Source organism: Leptopilina boulardi, unplaced genomic scaffold (genome assembly GCF_019393585.1).
Source record: "Leptopilina boulardi isolate dan_hultmark-lab unplaced genomic scaffold, ZJU_Lbou_2.1 LbouV2_44, whole genome shotgun sequence".
NCBI classification, from domain to species: domain Eukaryota; kingdom Metazoa; phylum Arthropoda; class Insecta; order Hymenoptera; family Figitidae; genus Leptopilina; species Leptopilina boulardi.
Genome location: NW_026137988.1, coordinates 879,798 through 900,881, shown reverse-complemented (window position 1 = coordinate 900,881; position 21,084 = coordinate 879,798). Strand labels below are relative to the sequence as shown.

Genomic DNA, 21,084 nt, shown 5'->3' with positions numbered 1-21,084 from the left:
TAAACGAGTCAATGAAGCGTAATTTAACCACACTCCCCTTGATATTTTTCGTAAAGAAGATATATTTCTCCTTGTTCAAGGGGAGGAGGTCAACTTGACCTTCAAAGCTCGTCGATACAGCATGAATTATAAAGTGTGCATCGTACCCACTTAAATTATGAAATACAATGGGTACGATTTGGCACTCATGATAATTCAAGTTGCATGATTCATGCGCAGCACTTCTATATTTGCCAGTAAGATGACAATGATCGCGAACCATTTTAACATTAGCTGATATATTCTTACGGCAAATATGGCATACGCTTGCTTTCTTAAAATCAGCGATTTGCTGAGGAGTTAAGGCATCCATAGAAATAGGATTCTTAAATACATTATCAATTTTCTCGGAAAATTGCCTTAACTTGTCAGCAAACCACTTAGCAGGATCATTTTCCTGCCTCGGACACGGTACATACACGGACAATGAGTCATCGTAACTACATTTTACATAATAACCTATACTAAGCAATTTATGACGCTGGAAAATTTTAGTTTTACTTAAATTATCTATATCTTCTTCAACGGGAAGAAGTAAACTTTCACAGTCGGCATAGATGATAAAAGGAACTTTCTCCTTATTATCATAATTTTTAAAGGTAATTTTACAATTTTCAGCATTCGGTTATTTTACGCTACATACATTCATACGTTTACAATTTTCATCGTGTACATTCAATCTTTCCGCTGATGAAAAATAGTGTAAACAACGATCACAAATATATTTTTTACATTTATGGTTAGTCAATTGTTTGGATACTAACCGAGATAAATTTTTAATCCAAACATAGTGGAAATTCATAAAATCAATATCGTTAGAATCATTGTTTACATTATCTTCATTTACACTTTCATCTATATAATAATCTACTACATGTAACAGGTTTACATGCTGATCCATCTTCTCTGCGGTCAGATGAAGAGGATGAACAGAGAAATTACTATATCTTTTGGTAAGACCGTATACATTTATCGAGATATTGTTGAGCATTTCAAATTTAGGTATACTTTTCAGCGCTACAGGGAATTCAATACCATCAAAATTTAATTCATTTTCAATATCAATGTAACTAGACACATGTTTGGGATGTGACACGTCATGTAAAGCGGAAAGTATAGCCCATTTAAAACACTTATTATCTTTTTCATTTTCTACATTAATACACGCATTTTTGGCTCTTATTTTTGGGGGTAAACTGATATATGAACTCGCACGCATAGGGTTATATTTATTAACATTAATTTCTAACTTAACTATAGACTGTAGATTCCAGCTGGATCCCTTCTCATGGAACTCCTCCACATTCCTCAGGATTGGCTGCTTCAAATTGACTTCGAACCAGTCCTCCAATAAAGTTGTGGGGAAAATGCTGTTAGATTTAGAAGAGAATGGAATTGGCTGCACTACCTCCACTTCATTCTGCACTCTTTTAAAATTAGCATTTAAAACACCATATACGATAATCGGACCATTTTGATCAAACGCTGACTCACACATAGCCCAACGCACGCGATTATTAATATTAGGGTCTTGTATACCACCGCCCTCTACCGCTTGAGATTCGAACAAAACTCTAAATCTCATAATGAATTGTAGAATCTTCTGGCAACGACTTTTCTCATGCGTAAATTGCATAGATCTTAAAAGACTTGTTAAAACTTGTTCGTTGCAAGAACATTCTGCAACCCATCGCGCTATAATTTCGTTTTTAACAGCGCCATTGCGCAAATTCGCGACTAATTCAAGAGCATCTTTGATAAGTGCAATGGTGACCTCGCAGTCATCAAGGATGGTCTGATAATTGGGTCGCTTTGCAGGTCTCACAATGCCTGCAAACTTTCGTTTACCAGGCATTGTCGCGTAAAAATAAATAAAAAAACAATAGAAATAAATAATATAAAAATAGAACAAAAAATTTATAAACAAAAAAATAATAATAAAGAACAATAAATATAGTAATAAATAAAGAAAAAAAATGAATAATAGATAAATTAATAAAAAAAAGAAAAAACGTACTTATATACTAATCCTTAATCTAATAACACGCAAAAAAAGAACCAAGCACACAAAAAAAACTTATAAAATAAAATTAACTGTCAAAACGCAAGAAAAAATACAATAAATAAAAGATCGCTCTATTACAGTTTGCTTTGCTGCGACTAAGCTGCACTAGCTCACAGAATAGAATGAGTTGCACTGCTTGAAATCCTTGTATTTATAGCTAAATATAACCGCGCACGCGCAATAGCATGGGCCTCCCCCAGAATACTATTCACGCATGCGCAGACATTGTAAACTCGATCATTTAAAAATATATATATACAATAGGATATATGGGCATATCTCTAGAACGTTTAAACTTTATGTTATCGCTCATTATGATACCTTAAGAATTTTTTTAATAATTTTTCAATACCATAATTTGACCAATTATAGAGCTTTTTAAATGTATCATGCGTTATATAATTTTTTTAATTATGTAGGAAATGACGAACGTAAGTTAAAGTGGTGAAATCGACAGTTTCTAGTGTGTGATATTGACTGTTTTTTTAAATTTATAGACTGTAACTTTTTTAACGAAACATTGAGTGTCTTGTGGCTTGCAATAGAAGTAGGTGGGAGTGTAAAGAACTAAAAAATCCATAAAACAATGATGTGCCTCAAATTGAATAAAAACTATGTAGCTTCAAACTTGCGAGACAACTTTTTCAAAATTTTTACAAGTTATCAGTTAAACTGATATAACTTTTTTAACGAAGGTTTTTGAGTAACGGCACAACGGGATTATATTATCTACCTAAAAAGAAGTAACTTGAACCCATACAGGAATGTGTGCCTCCTTTACACAAAGAATGCAATGACTTCAAACATTAAATTTTAAAACGTAACTCATATCAAAAAACCACATATTTGAAAAGCACATGTTAAATTTTGCTTCTAAATGCTCCCAACTCATTGTAATCTCTTCTCATGCATTATAAAAGTATACAGAAAAATCGTTAACCTTTGCACACTTCATTAAAACTGTATAATTAATAATGAATATAAACCTAAACTGTCCGACGCATAGTTTGTGAAGAAAAGTAAGTATTAACTAATAGATGTGTTTAAATCTGGCTGATATTTCTCACTCGAAAGTTTTTGGGGTCGCTGCGACTACTAATCTGAATTTAAAATTTTCCAAAATTCAAAATGGAAAATCCAATATGGCGGACGACTTTTTAAAAAAGTGATCCCATTGGCCTCAAATTTGTTACTCGGGGGTTTTTGGGGTCGCTGATTATGAATCTGAACTTTGTTTTTCAAAATTCAAAATGGCGGATGCAATATGGCGGATGACTTTTAAAAAAATTCATCCAATTGGCCTAAAATTTGTTACTCGGGGGTTTGTGGGGTCGCTGACTACGAATCTGAACTTAGTTTTACAAAATTTATAATGGCGAATTTGTTACTCGGGGGTTTTTGGGGTCGCTGATTATGAATCTGAACTTTGTTTTTCAAAATTCAAAATGGCGGATTCAATATGGCGGACGACTTTTTAAAAAAGTGATCCCATTGGCCTCAAATTTGTTACTCGGGGGTTTTTAGGGTCGCTGATTATGAATCTGAACTTTGTTTTTCAAAATTCAAAATAGCGGATCCAATATGGTGGATGACTTTTAAAAAAATTGATCCCATTGGCCTAAAATTTGTTACTCGGGGGTTTATGGGGTCGCTGATTACGAATATGAATTTAATTTTTCAAAATTTAAAATGGTGGATCCAAAAATGCAAACAAAATTTTTTAAAAATTTTTAAAAAATTAAATTTTTAAAAATTTAAAAAATGTTATAAACTACATTTACCTATGACTTAATAAGCCATAGGACATACAATTTTCGAAACTGTAGCATAAAATCATTTTAAAGGTAACAATAAGTAGTGTTACTTTATATTATAATAATATATTTGGGTTTTAAAATGAGTTCAGTTTCGTAATCAGTGACCTCAGAAAACCTTAGGCATAAATTTTTATAAAAATTGAATAATACCCACCCACCGGTGGAAAGGTGATGGGGGTGGCGATGAGTGTGCCGGTAGTGGAAGCTACGACGATGGCGGTGGCGATAGTGGCGGCGCCTCGGAATTACCACCACCGGCAACTCCATTTGAGTCACCCAGGAGTTGGCTGACTCTGGAATGGGAGTTTCCCCTTCCCCTGGTGGTGGAGTTTCGAACTAAAAGGAAAAAAAGTTAATTTCAAATTTAAATTTAAAAATTAATTATACTTACTGCCGGTGGTGGCTCCTCATTATCTTCCCCCGCAGACAGCTCATAGAAGCCGGGGTCTTCAACCACCTCTAGACCCCCTTCTGCGGGGGAATTGTGGGGAGTTTCTGGAAGCTCATCTTCTCTCTGAAAAAATATATTATATTTTATATTATATTATATATTATGATATTTTATATTATATTATATATTATATATTATTATATTTTATATTATATTATATATTATATATTATAATATTTTATATTATATATTATATTGTAATATAAAATATTGTATTTAATAAGTAATTACACAGGCACACAAAAAAGTCAGGTCCCAAAAAAAACAACCCCATATTCCTATGTTTTTGGGGTCGCTGAAACCGAATATGACCATGAAAAATTTTTTTGCCGACCAATTTTCCCAAAAACACCCCCTTGCACCTACTCACGGGGGTTGGAGTTTCAAATTAAAAAAAAATAGAGTAGGGTGTCTATTTCAATTTTTTTGGGTCGCTTAATCCGAAAAACACCACTAAAAACAAATCCTTCCTTCCCTTAACCCCGTACAACCCTCTGGGAGGGGGTTTATTTTAACCTCATATTGTTTTATTTTTCTGATTCATTTCTGATTGAAAGTTAGAAGTTGATATTGAGATCTATTATATATATCAATGTACGGCCTATGCACTTTGAATTTAATTCTCACATGTATTTTTCTCATGGGAGTTTATCATGATTCATAAATGAATTCAACGCATAGCCGCGGTTTTAAAGGTGTAAAAACGGTGAAAAGAAACGCCAGGCTTTGCCCAGCTTTAGTGCGCTCTCAATTTTTCAGTTAAGAAATTTTAAAGTTTGAATGCCACGGTTTTTGAGTTCTAAAGACCGTTAAAAGAAATGCCAGGCTTTGCTCAGCTTTGGTGCGCTCTCAATTTTTCAGTTAAAAATTTCAAAGTTCGAATGCCACTGTTTTTGAGGTCTAAAGACCGTAAAAAGAAATGCCAGGCTTTGCTCAGCCTTTATTCACTCTAAATTTGGGGATAAAACAATTACAAAGGTCGATAGCCACGGTTTTAAAGGTGTAAAAACGGTGAAAAGAAACGCCAGGCTTTGCTCAGCCTTTATTCACTCTAAATTTGTGGATAAAACAATTACAAAGGTCGATAGCCACGGTTTTAAAGGTGTAAAAACCGTGAAAAGAAATGCCAGGGTTAATCCACTCTTCCACTGCAATGCAATTGGAATTTTTTTGTCAGCTTTTAACCAAGCATTTTCCATGCCCTGGGAAGTGATCATGAGCAAGGATAGCTTCATGGTGTTGCGTTTTTCCTTGGGTTGCGCCAAGGTTGGCATAGGCTTTTTTTCTTTTGCCCAGCATTAAGGGAATAGCGTCAAGCAAATGGGATCATGACTTGTTTTGTTAATAGGAAAACTTCGTCCCTGATGAAGAAATGAGCATTTGTATTTTTGTTCTCGGCAAATCATACTGGGGGAAATTCAACTTCTCCTCTTTCTAAATCCTTATAGAATTTTGTGTTCATGAATGTCGAACGATCGCTTACGAGTCCTGCCATATAACATGAATGTAATGGCATGTGCATATGAGGGATTCTTCTTCAGTCGCCCAGCCCAAAAAGTGAATGTTCTGGGATTGGCTTGATACTTTGGTAAATTGTTGTCCTAAGTGAAATTCTTAAAATATTAACTCGTTAAAAAAATTGTAGAAAGTAGAAGACGTTGAAGTTTTTACGTTTACAGTAACATTGTAAATTTCAAATCCGTAAAACTATGACAAAACTCAATGGATTTTATTTTTCACGTACTTTTCAATAATGTACACGATATTTAAGAAAACAAATTTTTCACGCCTTTTTTTAAAAATCAAATCCTTATTTTTCGATTTTCACCCCTTCGGCTATTAAAAAAAAAAAATTTCTTTATTGGAAAGTTGAGGATTTTACCAATAAGCTACGTAAATAAAAAGCAGAACAACAATAATAATTTTTTGACAAACATAATAATAAATTTGGTGATGTTCCTGCACAAAATTTTTTTTTCCATAATACGATATTTCAATTTTGCTTTCTCGTGGTGGAAGCTTTGTAGTCCTTTCGTTTATAAAATTTTTATACATAGTGAAAACAAATTCTCCTCTATATAGAAACATGTTATATGAGATCCTGATCAATTGACCGGATGTATGTATGTGTGTATGTGTGTGTGTATGTGAGGATCGTTTTTGTGAACACGATATCTTTTACAGGTTTTAATGGATTTAAATAAAATTTGGTAGGCTTATTTATCACATTAAACTCTCAAAAATGACGAGAGTATTTTTAAAAATACCTCCAAAAAAAGTTTTATCGTCTATTTTCCAAAAATTTTTTTTAATTGAAAAAATTTTTGAATTAAAAAATTTAAGGTAATATATAATATGTAAATCAAAAATTTACATTTTAGCTAAAAAATGTGTTTATTAAAAATCAAATTTATATATGAAATAATTTTATTCCCTGCATTAAAACGAATCGATTGGTATAAATAAAGTATAGATTTGATTTAAATTTTAACCACGAAGTATTGTTAGGTTTTTTCAAAAACTGTCGAAGAGGGAGGGGGTTGAATTTTTTTGAAAAATTTAAACAGTGAATATTTGAAGACTTGTAACTTTTAAACAGAAAGAAGAAGAAAAATTTGTCCTATACGTTTTCGAAGGGTTTTCCCTGCTCGTTTAAATGGTGCAAAAAATTTAAAAAAAATTCAATATACGAACCGATTCGTTTTAATGCAAGGAATTCAATTATTTTATGTATTAACTTGAATTTAAAAATACAAAATTTCAATTTACAATTGAATTTTAATTTTTTTTAGCTTAAACATGAATTTTTTATTTTTCAATTTTTATTAATTCTTAAAAATTAAATCAAATCTATACTTTATATATACCAATCGATTCGTTTTAATGCAGGGAATAAAATTATTTCATATATAAACTAGAATTTTAATAAACACAACATTTTTTAAATAAAATGTAAATTTTTGATTTTTTAACTTTCATTAATTCTATAAATTTCAGCCAAATCTATACTTTATATATACTAATCGATTCGTCTTGATGTAAGGAAGACGATTATATTATATATTACCTTAAATTTTTTCAATTAAAAAAAAATTTTTGGAAAATTGACTATAAAACTTGTTTTGGGGGTATGTTTAAAGATCCTCTCGTCATTTTTAAGAGTTTAATGTGATAAATAAGCCTAGAAAATTTTATTTAAATCCATTAAAACTTGTAAAAGATATCGTATTCACAAAAACGATCCACACATACACACACACACACACATACATACATCCGGACAATTGATCAGGATCTGATATAACATGTTTCTATATAGAGGAAAATTTGTTTTCACTATGTATAAAAATTTTATAAACGAATGGACTACTTAGCTTCCTCCACGAGGAAGCAAAATTGAAATATCGTATTATGGAAAAAAAATTTTGCGCAGGAACATCACCAAATTTATTATTATGTTTCTCAAAAAATTATTGTTGTTCTACTTTTTATTTACGTAGCTTATTGGTAAAATCCTCAGCTTTCCAATAAAAAATTTTTTTTTTAAATACCCGAAGGGGTGAAAATCGAAAAATAAGGATTTGATTTTTAAAAAAAGGCGTGAAAAATTTGTTTTCTTAAATATCGTGTAAATTATTGAAAATTGAAAAATTAAAATCCATTGAGTTTTGTCCTATCTGTTCACTTCGAGAAAATTTTGCATCCTTATTGTGTGAAGCAAAAAATCTTTCTCACGGAGGAAGCAATCAATTTCTTCTACTCATTTAAGGGGTTAGGGGTAGTCAGAATTTTCAAAAAATCAAATTTTTTTTTTTTGCATTTTCGTTAAGTAAAATATCTTAAAAATAATCTCTGAAAATTTCAAGTTAATCCGATAATTCGTTTTTAAGTTATTCGACAAATAACAAAGAGAGCTCGGGCCTTTTAAAGCGCTCGCGAGCGCTTGCAGCTAGTGTCAGCTGCAAGAAATCGGCTTTTAGGGTTCTATTGTCATCGATGAACTTAGACTTGGGTATATGTAGTAGTACCTAAATTAATATGGCCCAGGAATAGATGACTCGGTGTAAGTAATTTAATAATTCGTTTTTTTGTACGTAAATCTAGTGTGAAACTAAACGCGTTTTTCTCAAAACTATGTTTTTTGAACTGGTGACAACTATAACTCGAAAACCGCTCAGTCGATTTTAATGAAATTTATACAGCTTTTAGAATACATAATAAACTCGGGCCTGATCGAAGGATTTTTTTTTTTTTGAAAAATTTCGATTTTTTAAGACCAATTAAATGTTGATTTTTTCCCAAAAATCTAGACAAAAATTTCCTGAGGCCGCCATTTTGTTAATTTTTGAAAAAAAAAAAATCCTTCGATCAGGCCCAGGATTATTTATTTATAAAACTAATTTTTTTTATCCGATTGATTTCTGATTAATCTCCAAGGACTTATGATTGTCACCGCAAGGACCTTTTTTTGGAACTGGGTTAACACAAACAGCTGTAACTTCGGAAATAAAAATTTTTTTTTTTTTAAATTTTCGTGTCTTCAAGTCAAAACATTGTTTAATAATACCATATTACTACTTTTGTAAAATAAAATTATTTAATAGCAAAAAAAAATACTGAAAATTCTCATTTTTTCGTGCCTCTGACTACACCTAACCCCTTAATTGAATATAATTTATTTAATTGAAAATTAATTTTAATTAATACCAATTTATTTACTTTAATGCAAGAAATACAATTATTTTATGTGTAAACTTGAATTTGAACATAACATTTTTTAGCTAAAATATGAATTTTTGATTTTTTAACTTTCATTAATTTTTTTAATTTTACTCAAATGTATACTTTATATATATACTAATGGATTCGTTTTAATGCAAGGAATACAATTATTTTATGTTTAAACTTGAATTTAAATAAACGCAAAATTTTTTAGCTAAAATGTAATTTTTTTATTTTTAGACAAACTTTAATTAATTCTTTAAATTACGCCAAACAATTTCCATTATAACTATTAGCGCTGATTTTAAGACTCATCTTAAATTAAGATGTTCTTATTACTGTGTAATATTCAAATAATTTTTTTTCAAATTCATCCCGATAGACAATATTTTCCATCGTATTAATTGCGACTCTATCGAACAATATCAATTCGGAAACTAAAATTGGTTCTTAAAATTATTCTACGTGGTAAATATAATTACAAAACCTATATTTCATTTTGTTATTATACAAATTCTAATATTTACATTAATCAACGAGACCTAATCAATAATATAAACAGTGCTTATTCTACTAGCCTAAAAATGGCAGGATAGTAGACATTTACAGTATATAAATAAGGTTACAAAATTTTACTCAAATCCTTTAAATCTTGTTAAAGATATCGTGTTCACAAAAAAGATCTACACACACATACTTCCGGACAATTGATCAGGCTCTCTTATAACATGTTCCAATATATAGTTGAAAATTTGTTTTCACCATTTTTAAAAATTTTATAAACGAAAGGACTACAAAGCTTCCTCCACGAGGAAGCAAAAAAAGTTTTTTTCTAACACACGCACCGAAAGTACATCATTTTTTACCTGTGTAGCGGGAGAAATGTATGTCTTTTCTGGCGAGCGGGAGGAAAAGTTACTGATAGATAAAAATGAAGAATTTGATTCTGTAAAAATTTATTTTGTAAACTTTCGATAAAATATTATTAAAGTTTTATTAAAAAATTAATAATTATGTTCAATGCTTTATTATATATTTGTACTTTCAATATACGTGTGTTTTAAAAAGCAAACTCGGGAGGGAAATGATTCCCAGCTCGTGTGTTTGCAGTTCTCGTCTTCGCTCGCAAGCACTCGTCTTCGGCTTGTGCACTCGCTCCGCCTCGAACTGCAAACATCACACTCGTGAAAATTAACAATTTTCCTCCCTAGATGCACAATATACTATTTTGAAAAACAGAAAAATTTTCTAAGAATAATACAAGAAGGAAAACGAACATACTTTAATTTTTAAGATAATTTCTTTCAAAATGACAGAACAAGGGTAGTTTTGGGGTTAAAAGTTGATCTTAAAATTTTTAAAAGGAGTATATTTACTAACCTTGAAAACAGTTAAAAATCTAAAACCACTGTAACAATATTAGAGGATAAATTAACAAAATTGTTTCATTTTAAAAAAGTCGGATAAGTGCGAGTTACACTCGCATTAAAACCGAGGGTAGCGTACCGTTAAACCTAAAATTTGAGAGGGTTAAAGTGTAAAGGCCTATGGAAAAATTTCAATTGCTTCCTCTGGAGGAAGCTATGTAGTCCTTCAAATTATGAAATTATTAGAAATGCACCAAACAAATTTTTTTCTATTTATAAATGTCATATATAAGTCCCTGATCAATTGTCCGGATGTATGTATGTGTGTGTATGTATGTGTGTGTGTGTGTATGTGTGTGTGTGTGTGGATCCATTTTTTTGTGAACACGATAACTTTAATACGTTTTAACGGATTTGGCTAAAATTTGGTACGTATATTTGTCACATCAATATCTCAAAATGGACACAATGATTTTAGAAAATACCCACAAAAAAAATTTTTTTGGCATTTTTTCAAAAAAATCGATTTTAATCGAAAAAATTTATTGAAAGCAAAATTAAAGGCAATACATAGTAAAATCGTATTCCTCATATCAAGACGAATCGATTGGTATATATAAAGTTTATATTTCATTGAAATTTAAAGAATAAATTAAAAAATTCAAAATTCAAAAATTCATATTTTAGTTAAAAAAGTTTTTGTGAACACGATATCGTTAATACGTTTTAACGGATTTGGCTAAAATTTGGTATGTACATTTGTCACATTAATATCTCAAAATGAACACAACAATTTTAGAAAGTACCCCCTAAAAAAAAATTTTTTTTTACTTTTTTTCAAAAAATCGATTTTAATAAAAAAATTGTTTCAAAGCTAAAATAAAACGGTTGAAAGAGTGGAAAAGGTGGAAAAAGATATATTTTTTGAAATCATTTATCATATTTTAAAAATAATATGTATATAAATTATTAATTTATTGCTTCCTCCAAGAGGAAGCAAATCTTTTGCTTTGCGCAATGAGGAAGCAAAATGTTCATGAAATGAACATAAACTTCTTTTATAAAAAGAGACCCCCATCTTGTTTTTCTTAATTTTTCCTGTAATGTGAGCATGAAAACACATAGACAGACACATAGATCGAAAATTATAAATTTTTCCTTGAAAACGCTATGATAATAAACTCCAATCGTGCTCACTATATTTTTTTTGTAATCTACACGTGAAAATACGTAAAAATGTATAAATTTGAAGCCCTTTAGATAAAATTTTCTACGTTTTTTGAGAAAAATTCATGATTTTTTTTGAAAATTATAAATTTTTCCTTGAAAACGCTATGATAATAAACTCCAATCGTGCTCACTATATTTTTTTTGTAATCTACACGTCAAAATACGTAAAAATATATAAATTTGAATACCTTGAGATAAAATTTTCTTCTTTTTTTATTAAAAAAATCCATGATTTTTTCTAAAAATATGAATTTTTTTAAAAAACAATATGAACATCAACTCCAATCGCTACATTTTTCCTGTACTCTACACGCAAAAATACGCATGTATACCAAATGTGAACTGTCTTGGTCAAATATTGTGCACGCTAAGGAGATTAAACCATTGTTTTCGAAATTTTTTATTTTTCCTTGACAACGCTATGTAAATTGATCCGAATCATGTTCGCTATATTTCGCTAGATTTTTCCTGTAATTTACACACCAAAATACATATGTGTACCAAATTTCAGCTCTCTACATAAATTCATGTGGCCGCTAGGGGGGGGGGTACATGCCTTGCTTCACTAGTCTCATTAATAGAGCTCCCCCTTCGGGTACGGAACCCTTAAAAGATGTTTCGTCATAGTCAATTCATGTTGTTTTTGCCTATAAAATCCGTAAATGAATTAATCTAGCAAAACGGCCAGACACAGGTGCACAGTGGGGCCAAATAGAAAAAAACCGGACATTAGACCAAAAAGTAAAGTAATCGTTTTGAAAATCATTACTCGGGGATTTTCGAGGTCGCTGATTACGAATCTGAAGTTAGTTTTTCAAAATTCAAAATGGCGGATCCAATATGGCGGACATAAAAATTAAGAAATGGTCAAATTCCCTTAAAACTTGTTACTCGGGGGTTTTCGGGGTCGCTGATTACGAATCTGAAGTTAGTTTTTCAAAATTCAAAATGGCGGATCCAGTATGGCGGACATAAAAATTAAGAAATGCTCAAATTCCCTTAAAACTTGTTATACGGGGGTTTTCGGGGTCGCTGATTACGAATCTGAAGTTAGTTTTTCAAAATTCAAAATGGCGGATCCAATATGGCGGACATAAAAATTAAGAAATGGTGAAATTCCCTTAAAACTTGTTATACGGGAGTTTTCGGGGTCGGTGATTACGAATCTGAAGTTAGTTTTTCAAAATTCAAAATGGCGGATCCAATATGGCGGACATAAAAATTAAGAAATGGTCAAATTCCCTTAAAACTTGTTATACGGGGGTTTTCAGTGTCTCTGAAGTTGAATTAAAGCTTTTTGAAATAAGAAAATAGTAGTTTTTTCAATTTATAAGTTTTTAATTTACTTGTCAAATACAAATTTTACAGTAAATTCGGCAGTCAATATAAACATAATGTCAGTGCAAAGGAGTGGAATAGTTAGTACAAAAATTCTTCATCATAATCGGAGTCCAAATTTGAAATCTCTGATTCACTTGTACTACTGTCGTTCAGTTGAAACTGTTTATTAATATTTTCGTGCACAGGTGCAGATACCGCATCGGATTCTGAAAGATAATTATTTTAAATTAAAATTTATTATTAGATGTATTTAATAAACAATAATCTACAATATTTGAATATAAATAACTTTCTTCTTAAAATAATATAATTACACTTTTATTAAAAAAATTTAAGTATTGAAAAAACAACAAAGCATAGATACTTTTGTAAAGTATATTGTATATAACAATAATCTATAATGTGCTAAACAAAAAGTTTTAAATTTTAAACCGGTAAATTACTGCTGCTAAGGAATGTTTTCGGTAGTTACTGCGTGAGAATACTCAAAGTTTGAGAGTCGTGATCAAGTAATTTAAAAAGTAATACTAGACGTAGACTGCGCGCGCAAGCGCGCGCCTTTTAAGTTGATATTTCGTACTTGACCAGAAATAAGTAAAGAATATTCATATTGCAAATGTCAAAATGTGTTATGATTGAAAATTAGTCAAAAGTTCAATCTTTTGTCGATAATAATTTATTTGACCGGAATTTATGAAGTCAACACTCTTAAAAGTCGACATTTTATTAGAATGCTTTTATATGAAATTGATTTGTCATTTTCGAGAAAGGACATAGAACCATCTATTAACTTAATGAAACTGTCTAGAAACTTAATGAAAACTTTTAGAATCTTCATAGAACGTTCTAGTAAATTTATAAAAACTTATAGAAATTCCGTAGAATTTTCTAGAAATTTCTTGAAACTTTTGAAAAACTTTGTGGAACATTATATTCATAATACCTTGTACTATCTTCATGGAATTATCTAGATACTTTATGGAACTTTCTAGAAACCTTTATAAAACTTTTTAGGGTTTTCATGGAAATTTCTAGAAACTTAATGGAACTTTCTAAGAACTTCATGGAACTTTCTAGGAACTTAATGAAATAATCTATAATCTTTATGGAACTTTCTATTCATGAAACCATATAGAGTCTTTATGAAACTTTCTTAAAACTTAACTGAACTTTCTAGAAACTTTCTAAAATTTTCAAGAAACTTAATGAAACTTTTTAGAGTTTTCATAAAACTTTCTAGAAACTTAATGAAACTTCGTAGAAACTTCATAAAGCCTTCTAGAATTTTTGTGGAATTTTCTAGAAACGTCGTAGAATTTAAAAAAGAAACTTAATGAAACTTTTTAATGTCTTCATGGAACTTCATAGAAACTTAATGAAACCTTCTACAATTTTTACAGAACTTTCTAAACAATTCATGGAACTTTTCATTCATGAAACCTTTTAGAGTCTTTATGAAACTTCCTAGAACGTTTTATGAAGCCTTTTAGAAATTTCATAAAACCTTTCACAATGTGCATGGATCTTTATAGTAACTTCATGAAAACTTCTAAAATATTCACGGAACATTCTAGAAACTTCATGGAACCTTCTAAAAACCTCTTGGAACTCCCATTCCTGAAACCTTCTGAAGTCTAATTTTAATGAACATTTTAATTTTTTTACTCTTTTTTAGAAACTTCCTAAAAACTTCATGGAACTTTTCAGAAACTTCATAAAACCTTCTAGGAACGTAATGGTACTTTCTTGAAACTTCATAGAACCTTATACCTAGAAAGTTCGTAGAACTTTTGAAGAAACTGAATGAATAACCTTTTAGAATCTTTATGGAACTTTCTATATATAAACTTCGTAGAACTTTTTGGAAACATAATGGAAAAATCTAGGAAATCTTCATCAAAATTTTTAAAACTTCATGAAAATATCTAGAAAATTCAGAAAAGCATCTAAAAATTTCAAGAAATCTTCTGAAATCTTCATAGATCCTTTTAGAAACTTGATGAAACTTTCTAGAAACCTAAAGAAATATTTAGAAATTATATTTCACCTTTTAGAAACTTTATAGAATTTTCTAAATATTTCATGGAATCTCCTAAGATCTTTGTTAATGAAGTAGAATATTTGCTAAAAAAATATTTACCTAAATATACACATTTTGAAAACCAACAAATCTAAATAACTTTTCTTTATGAACCAAAAAGTAATAAATAAAAAATTAAAATCACAAACAATTTTTTTTAATTAGAATGCTTTTATTATGGCGTAGAAAAGTAGAACTATAAAAATTTTAATAAAAGAATAAATGTCCGATAAAATATTTTAATTGATTGCAAATATTCATTATGGCAGATTAAATCAAATTGAAACATGACAGTTTTAAATAGTTTGTCGAATTTATTAAAGGTCCAAGAAGAAGTAATTCGTAAAAACATTCAAAGTTGTCTAAAATATTTTAAATCATTGAAAACATTCTTTAAACCATATTTAATGAAAAAATTATTCCAATTTTGAATGCTTTTACGAATTACCTTTAATCAATTCGAAAATATATTCAAAACTGTCGTGATTCATTTTGATTCAATCTGGCATAAATAATACCTACTCGCAATAATTTTAATTATTTTGGCAAACATTTATTCTTTTATTGCAACTTTCAACAGTTATACTTCTATCTTTTATTTATCACTTTTTAGGCTCCCATAATAATAGCATTCCTATTAAAAAAAATTTGTTTACTTTAATTTGTTTAACTGGGGCGCATGAATAAGTTCTAAGATTAATTTGTTAGAATACCCATTTGTTAGAATTACATTAGATAGAATTTTCTTTTAATCGAATTTTTACTTAACCGAATTATTATTTTACAGAATTTCTGTTCATCCGATTTTCTATATGACAGAATTTTTATATAACCGAACATTCAATTGACAGAACTTCTATTTGATCGAATTTTCATTTCTCAGAATTTTCATATGCTCGATTTTTTGTTAAATAGAATAGCCATTTAGACGAATTCTAATTAGACAGAATTTTAATATAAAGAATTTACTTTTATCCAAAGTTTAATTTTTTATAATTATTATTTCACAGAATTTCTATTTCATCGTTTCTTTACAGTATAGAATTATTACTTAACCAAATATTCATTTAACAGAATTTCCATTTGATCGAATTTTTATGTGTCAGAATTTTCATCTTTTCGAATGTTCATTAAACAGAATATTCATTTAAATGAATTTTTATTAGGTAGAATTTGAATAGGAAGAATTTACTTTTAGCGGAAGTTTCATTTCTTAGAATTATAATTTAGCAGAATTTTAATTTAATCGATTTTTAGCATTGCAGAACTTTTATTTAGTCGAAATTTTATTTAAAGAATTTCTATTTGATCGAATTTGCATTTGTCCGAATTTTTATTAACTCGAATTTCCATTAAACAGAACACCTACTTATTTAGACGAATTTTTGTAAGACATAATTTCAATTTCACCGAATTTTCATTTGTTCGAATTCTTATTTGAACGAATTGTCATTTGAAAGAATTCTTAAAACGTCGAATTTGCATTTGACCGAATTTGCAAATGGTTGAATCGTTTCTGCCGGATGCTTATTCGGACATTTGCAAATTCGACGTTTTAAGAATTTTTTGAAATGACAATACGTTCAAATAAGAATTCGAACAAATAAAAATTCGGTGAAATGGAAATTCTGTCTTACAAACATTCATCTAAATAAATATTCTGTTTAATAGAAATTCGAGTTAATAAAAATTCGGAAAAATGCAAATTCGATCAAATAGAAATTCTTTAAATAAAATTTCGACTAAATAAAAGTTCTGCAATGCTAAAAATTGATTAAATTAAAATTCTGCTAAATTATAATTCTAAGAAATGAAACTTCCGCTAAAAGTAAATTCTTCCTATTAAAATTCTACCTAATAAATAAAATCGTTTAAATGAATATTCTGTTTAATGAACATTCAAAAAGATGAAAATTCTGACACATAAAAATTCGATGAAATGGAAGTTCTGTTAAATGAATATTTGGTTAAGTAATAATTCTATACTGTGAAAAAACGATGAAATATAAATTCTGTGAAATAATAATTCTAAAAAATTAAACTTCGGATAAAAGTAAATTCTTTATATTAAAATTCTGTCTAATAAGAATTCGTCTAAATGGCTATTCTATTTAACAAAAAATCGAGCATATGAAAATTCGATCAAATATAAGTTCTGTCAGTTGAATGTTCGGTTATATAAGAATTCTGTAATATAGAAAATCGGATGAATATAAATTCTGTGAAATAATAATTCGGTCAAATAAAAATTCGGTTAAAAGAAAATTCTATCTAATCTATTTAAAATCTATCTAAATAATTTATTCTAACAAATGGAAATTCAAAAAAATTAAATTTAGAACTTATTCATGTGCCCCGTTTAACTGACATTCTATTTATAGTGAACCTTTTATTCGGTTAATATTATCTAATTAGTTGACATTCTATAACCAATCAGGCAAGGTTGCAGAAGATTTGACTTATGTGAATTCTCTTGAAATATTAAAAGTTAACCTTCATTTTCTATAATTAAAATTAATCATTACTATCGGTACATTTAATTTTAAAATAATTATTACAAACAAAATATTTATCCTTCCTTCTAAATAAAAAAAATTATGAGAGAAAAAATATTATTCAACACGTTCTTCATGACAGAAAATTTAATAAACATAATGTTCATTTTTGTACATAAAAAATTAATCAAACTTCAAAATTTTCATTAATTATTTATACTACAAAGTAACATTTTTTTATTCTGAGAAACAATCCTTGAAGATTCTTTGGAAAAATAAGTTTTAAGAAAATTCGACCGTATATATTGCTTTCATTCATTTACTGACTGAAAACGTTGCTTGACAAAGATAACTGACGCACACACCACTTTTATTTCTGTGTGTCGGTAAATCTTTACGCGGACAGATCGTGTCTGTTTTACGCTCTTGCGAGACGAAGATGACAAATAAGAATTCGACCAATGGAATAGACGCCACGGCGACAATCAACCAATGGGATAGGCGTTACTATAGATCGAGAGTTTATCGTTTAGAGATTTCTTATATAGGATTTCTCAGTTTTTAGGTAACATGCTGCAACATCCACGCTTTGTACGTTGTCATACGCACTGTACACTCTTCAGAGAGAGAAAGAAAAAAAAAAGAGAGAGAGAGAGAGAGAGAAACTAGCTAGAGAGGGGGGAACAGGTGTGCGTACAAGGGAAGCCAAGAATTTCTATGCATTAGTATACTATAGCCATGTGCGTTACTCAAGCGAACGCATGTATTTTTTCACGAAAAATTCGATTAAAATTTTGCGGGCAAATATGGGCAGCTAAAATTTGGATATATTATTTATGATACTTTAAAGTACAACCTCCAACAGTTTCACGGAGGTACTTTAAGGTACTTTTTAGAAGATTTTCAGTTTTAAACAACAAATTTTTTAGATTTTTTAGATTGAAATTAACATGCTCTGCACTTCTTCTAATATTTTTTTTAATATAATGATCTTTTACTTACTGTTTGGAGTGGACTCTATTATATTTCCATAGAATTATGGATTTCGTCCGAATATATAGTAAAAATTTTAACGCCTCCTTTTTTCAATTTTAAACGCAACATCGAGCACTACCACAAACGCTACGTTTCAACTGACACCAGCACTGCTGTAATAGATTTGGGGACCTACTATGAGTGAATTTTACTTCACTAGGGTCCAGTGTAGCCAACTGTCAGTTGAAAAATCCCGATTTAAAACCTAAACTTTTTGGTCTAATGTCCGGTTTTTTTCGATTTGGCCCCACTGTGAGGTGTGATTAATTCAATCATTAAAATTCGATCACACATTAAGTGAGATTTTCCCTCACCGGATTCAGTATTTCCAAAATAATTTTTTCTCAACACACTGTAGGATATTGTCCTTTTATATACCTTTTGACACAATCGTCTTACCTAAATTTGAAAAAGACATTTAGTTTTAATTAAAAAAATCTTTAATTATAAATTTTTAAAGCTGACTGAACTACAAAAAGTGAGGGATTTCCACTGCAGATACGGGTGTGTTTTCGTGTATGTGAAAAATTTTTAAGTTATGATACTTTTTTCATTCATCTGTTCCAAATATCCTAAAACTGTATTGACCCTTTTGTGTATTTTACAACGCTGAATTTTTTACATTCAAGCCTTTAAAATCTGCAAAAGTGAAATTTGACTTATTTAACCTTAGAACGTCTATGCGCTTAGCTTGTCGGAAGCCCATAACGTTAATTTTAAGAATATATAATCTAAAAATGTTTAATGATCTATTTTTAATATGCTTATAATAAATAATGTGAAAAATGATAATATATAATAATAAAAAATTTCAAAATATAAGGAAAATGCGTAAAAAAATTTGCCTACAATAAACATTTACTTTCGCCTGCTAGAAGGCCAAGTGAACAGACGTTTCCACGCATTGCTTTTGCCTTTCGGTAGAACGCCATAGCAGTCATTTTAAAAGCATGACTTCAAAAATTCTTTCAGCCGTCCAGCACTTGCATTTCAATTTAGAGTTTTGACCATAGAATTAACTTTGTTTTTAACTAAATCCATATTAATTTTAGTCGTCTTGAAATAGAGGCATCCAGAAGGCTAATTTACCCTGCCGGCAAGCCCATTAAACGTTCTATCATTAAGGTTATAATTTCATTACTTTGAGTGAAGTTCCACTTATTATATATGTATAATACACTTATTAAACGAAAGAACAATTTATATCATTAAAGAAGTGAATTTCATATATTTAGATTTAAAGTGAGAGATTTCCTCTGCATATGTGCGCAGGATTAAGTAGTAGATGATAAACAAATGACATTTTAAAATTAAATGTCCTAAATAATAATAATAAAAATAGAATCCATTTCCATAGAAAAAAAGGAAGGAAAGAAAGAGAAGCATATGTTCGATTGTCTTCGTATTTGATACAAGAACATGATCCGAGAATAATTGAGCTGGAATGGCAAACAAATGAACGTCCTCTCGCGAAATGATTGTCCCCCCGTCACGTTCTCTACTTCATTGTCATCTGTCATCGCGCGACGAACAAATGAGCATCTCAACATCCAGCAGACAAATGGCTCGAGGATTATCCTCTCTTCTTATATATGAGTGAATTGCCAATATTATTCAGCGACTCGATTTCTACTTTTGGACTCCATAAAAAATGTACTAAATATATTTACCTAGAAGAAATTTATTTCAACACTATATACATATATGGTCAATTTTATGAAAACCGAAACAATGGGAATTCTTTTTCAAATTTCGAGGTTTCTTGATTATTTTTAAATAATAAAAACCCCAATGTATCAAGTATCACAATTGTCAACCTGACATCTGTTGATTGTTTAGATAATTCACACTTGCTACGTTATTTCATCGCGATGATAAAAAAATAAACGCAAAAATGTCAGGTGTCGAAAAGGTACTTAATATTGCATAAATGTTATTTTATACATGCTCTTCATTATTTTCAGATAGTATAAGGTTACTTGAAAGTAACTAAATAGAAATATTTGATAAAAAAATTTTACTGCGTTTGTAAAGAAAATAATTTGACAGCATTTTCTCATGAAACGTAACAATCCCAAATTACTAAAAGTTTTTTAGTAAAAAATCTATTATGTTAATAAAAGAGAAGAACCTAATTCTTTTAGGTTTATTTTAGAAATAAAACATAAAGTCAATAATTGTAATTTATTTCTTTATGTAGAGTCGAACACTGTTTGTAACGTAACAGTATTTTTTTCATTGATAAATTATCAAACAATACATATATAATTATTTTTATTTTCTAACTTAAAACATTTTTTCAAGGTTGCTACGATTTCTCTCGAAAAAAATTCCATGAATTTTCCAGATTTTCCAGGACTGAATATGATATTTTTCCATACTCCATGAAAGTGTGGTTAATATAAAAATAGTTATTAAATATACACAATTTCTTAAAATATA

At 29.4% G+C, this 21,084-nt stretch overlaps 1 protein-coding gene across 1 annotated transcript; it reads right to left on the bottom strand.

Annotated features, from left to right (window-relative positions):
* Positions 1-258: 258 nt before the first annotated feature.
* Positions 259-18,753, bottom strand: LOC127289520 (uncharacterized). Its single transcript, XM_051317500.1, has 4 exons — positions 18,610-18,753; positions 13,038-13,238; positions 4,313-4,435; positions 259-4,257 (listed from the first exon to the last, which is right to left on the bottom strand). Exon 4 carries the CDS (start codon positions 1,892-1,894, stop codon positions 665-667), a length of 1,230 nt encoding a protein of 409 aa, XP_051173457.1. The 5' UTR covers positions 1,895-4,257; positions 4,313-4,435; positions 13,038-13,238; positions 18,610-18,753; the 3' UTR covers positions 259-664.
* Between the last annotated feature and the right edge of the window lie 2,331 nt (positions 18,754-21,084).

Excerpts from the sequence above, each read along its gene's own strand:
- LOC127289520 (XM_051317500.1), bottom strand. The coding sequence starts at position 1,894 with ATGCCTGGTAAACGAAAGTTTGCAGGCATTGTGAGACCTGCAAAGCGA.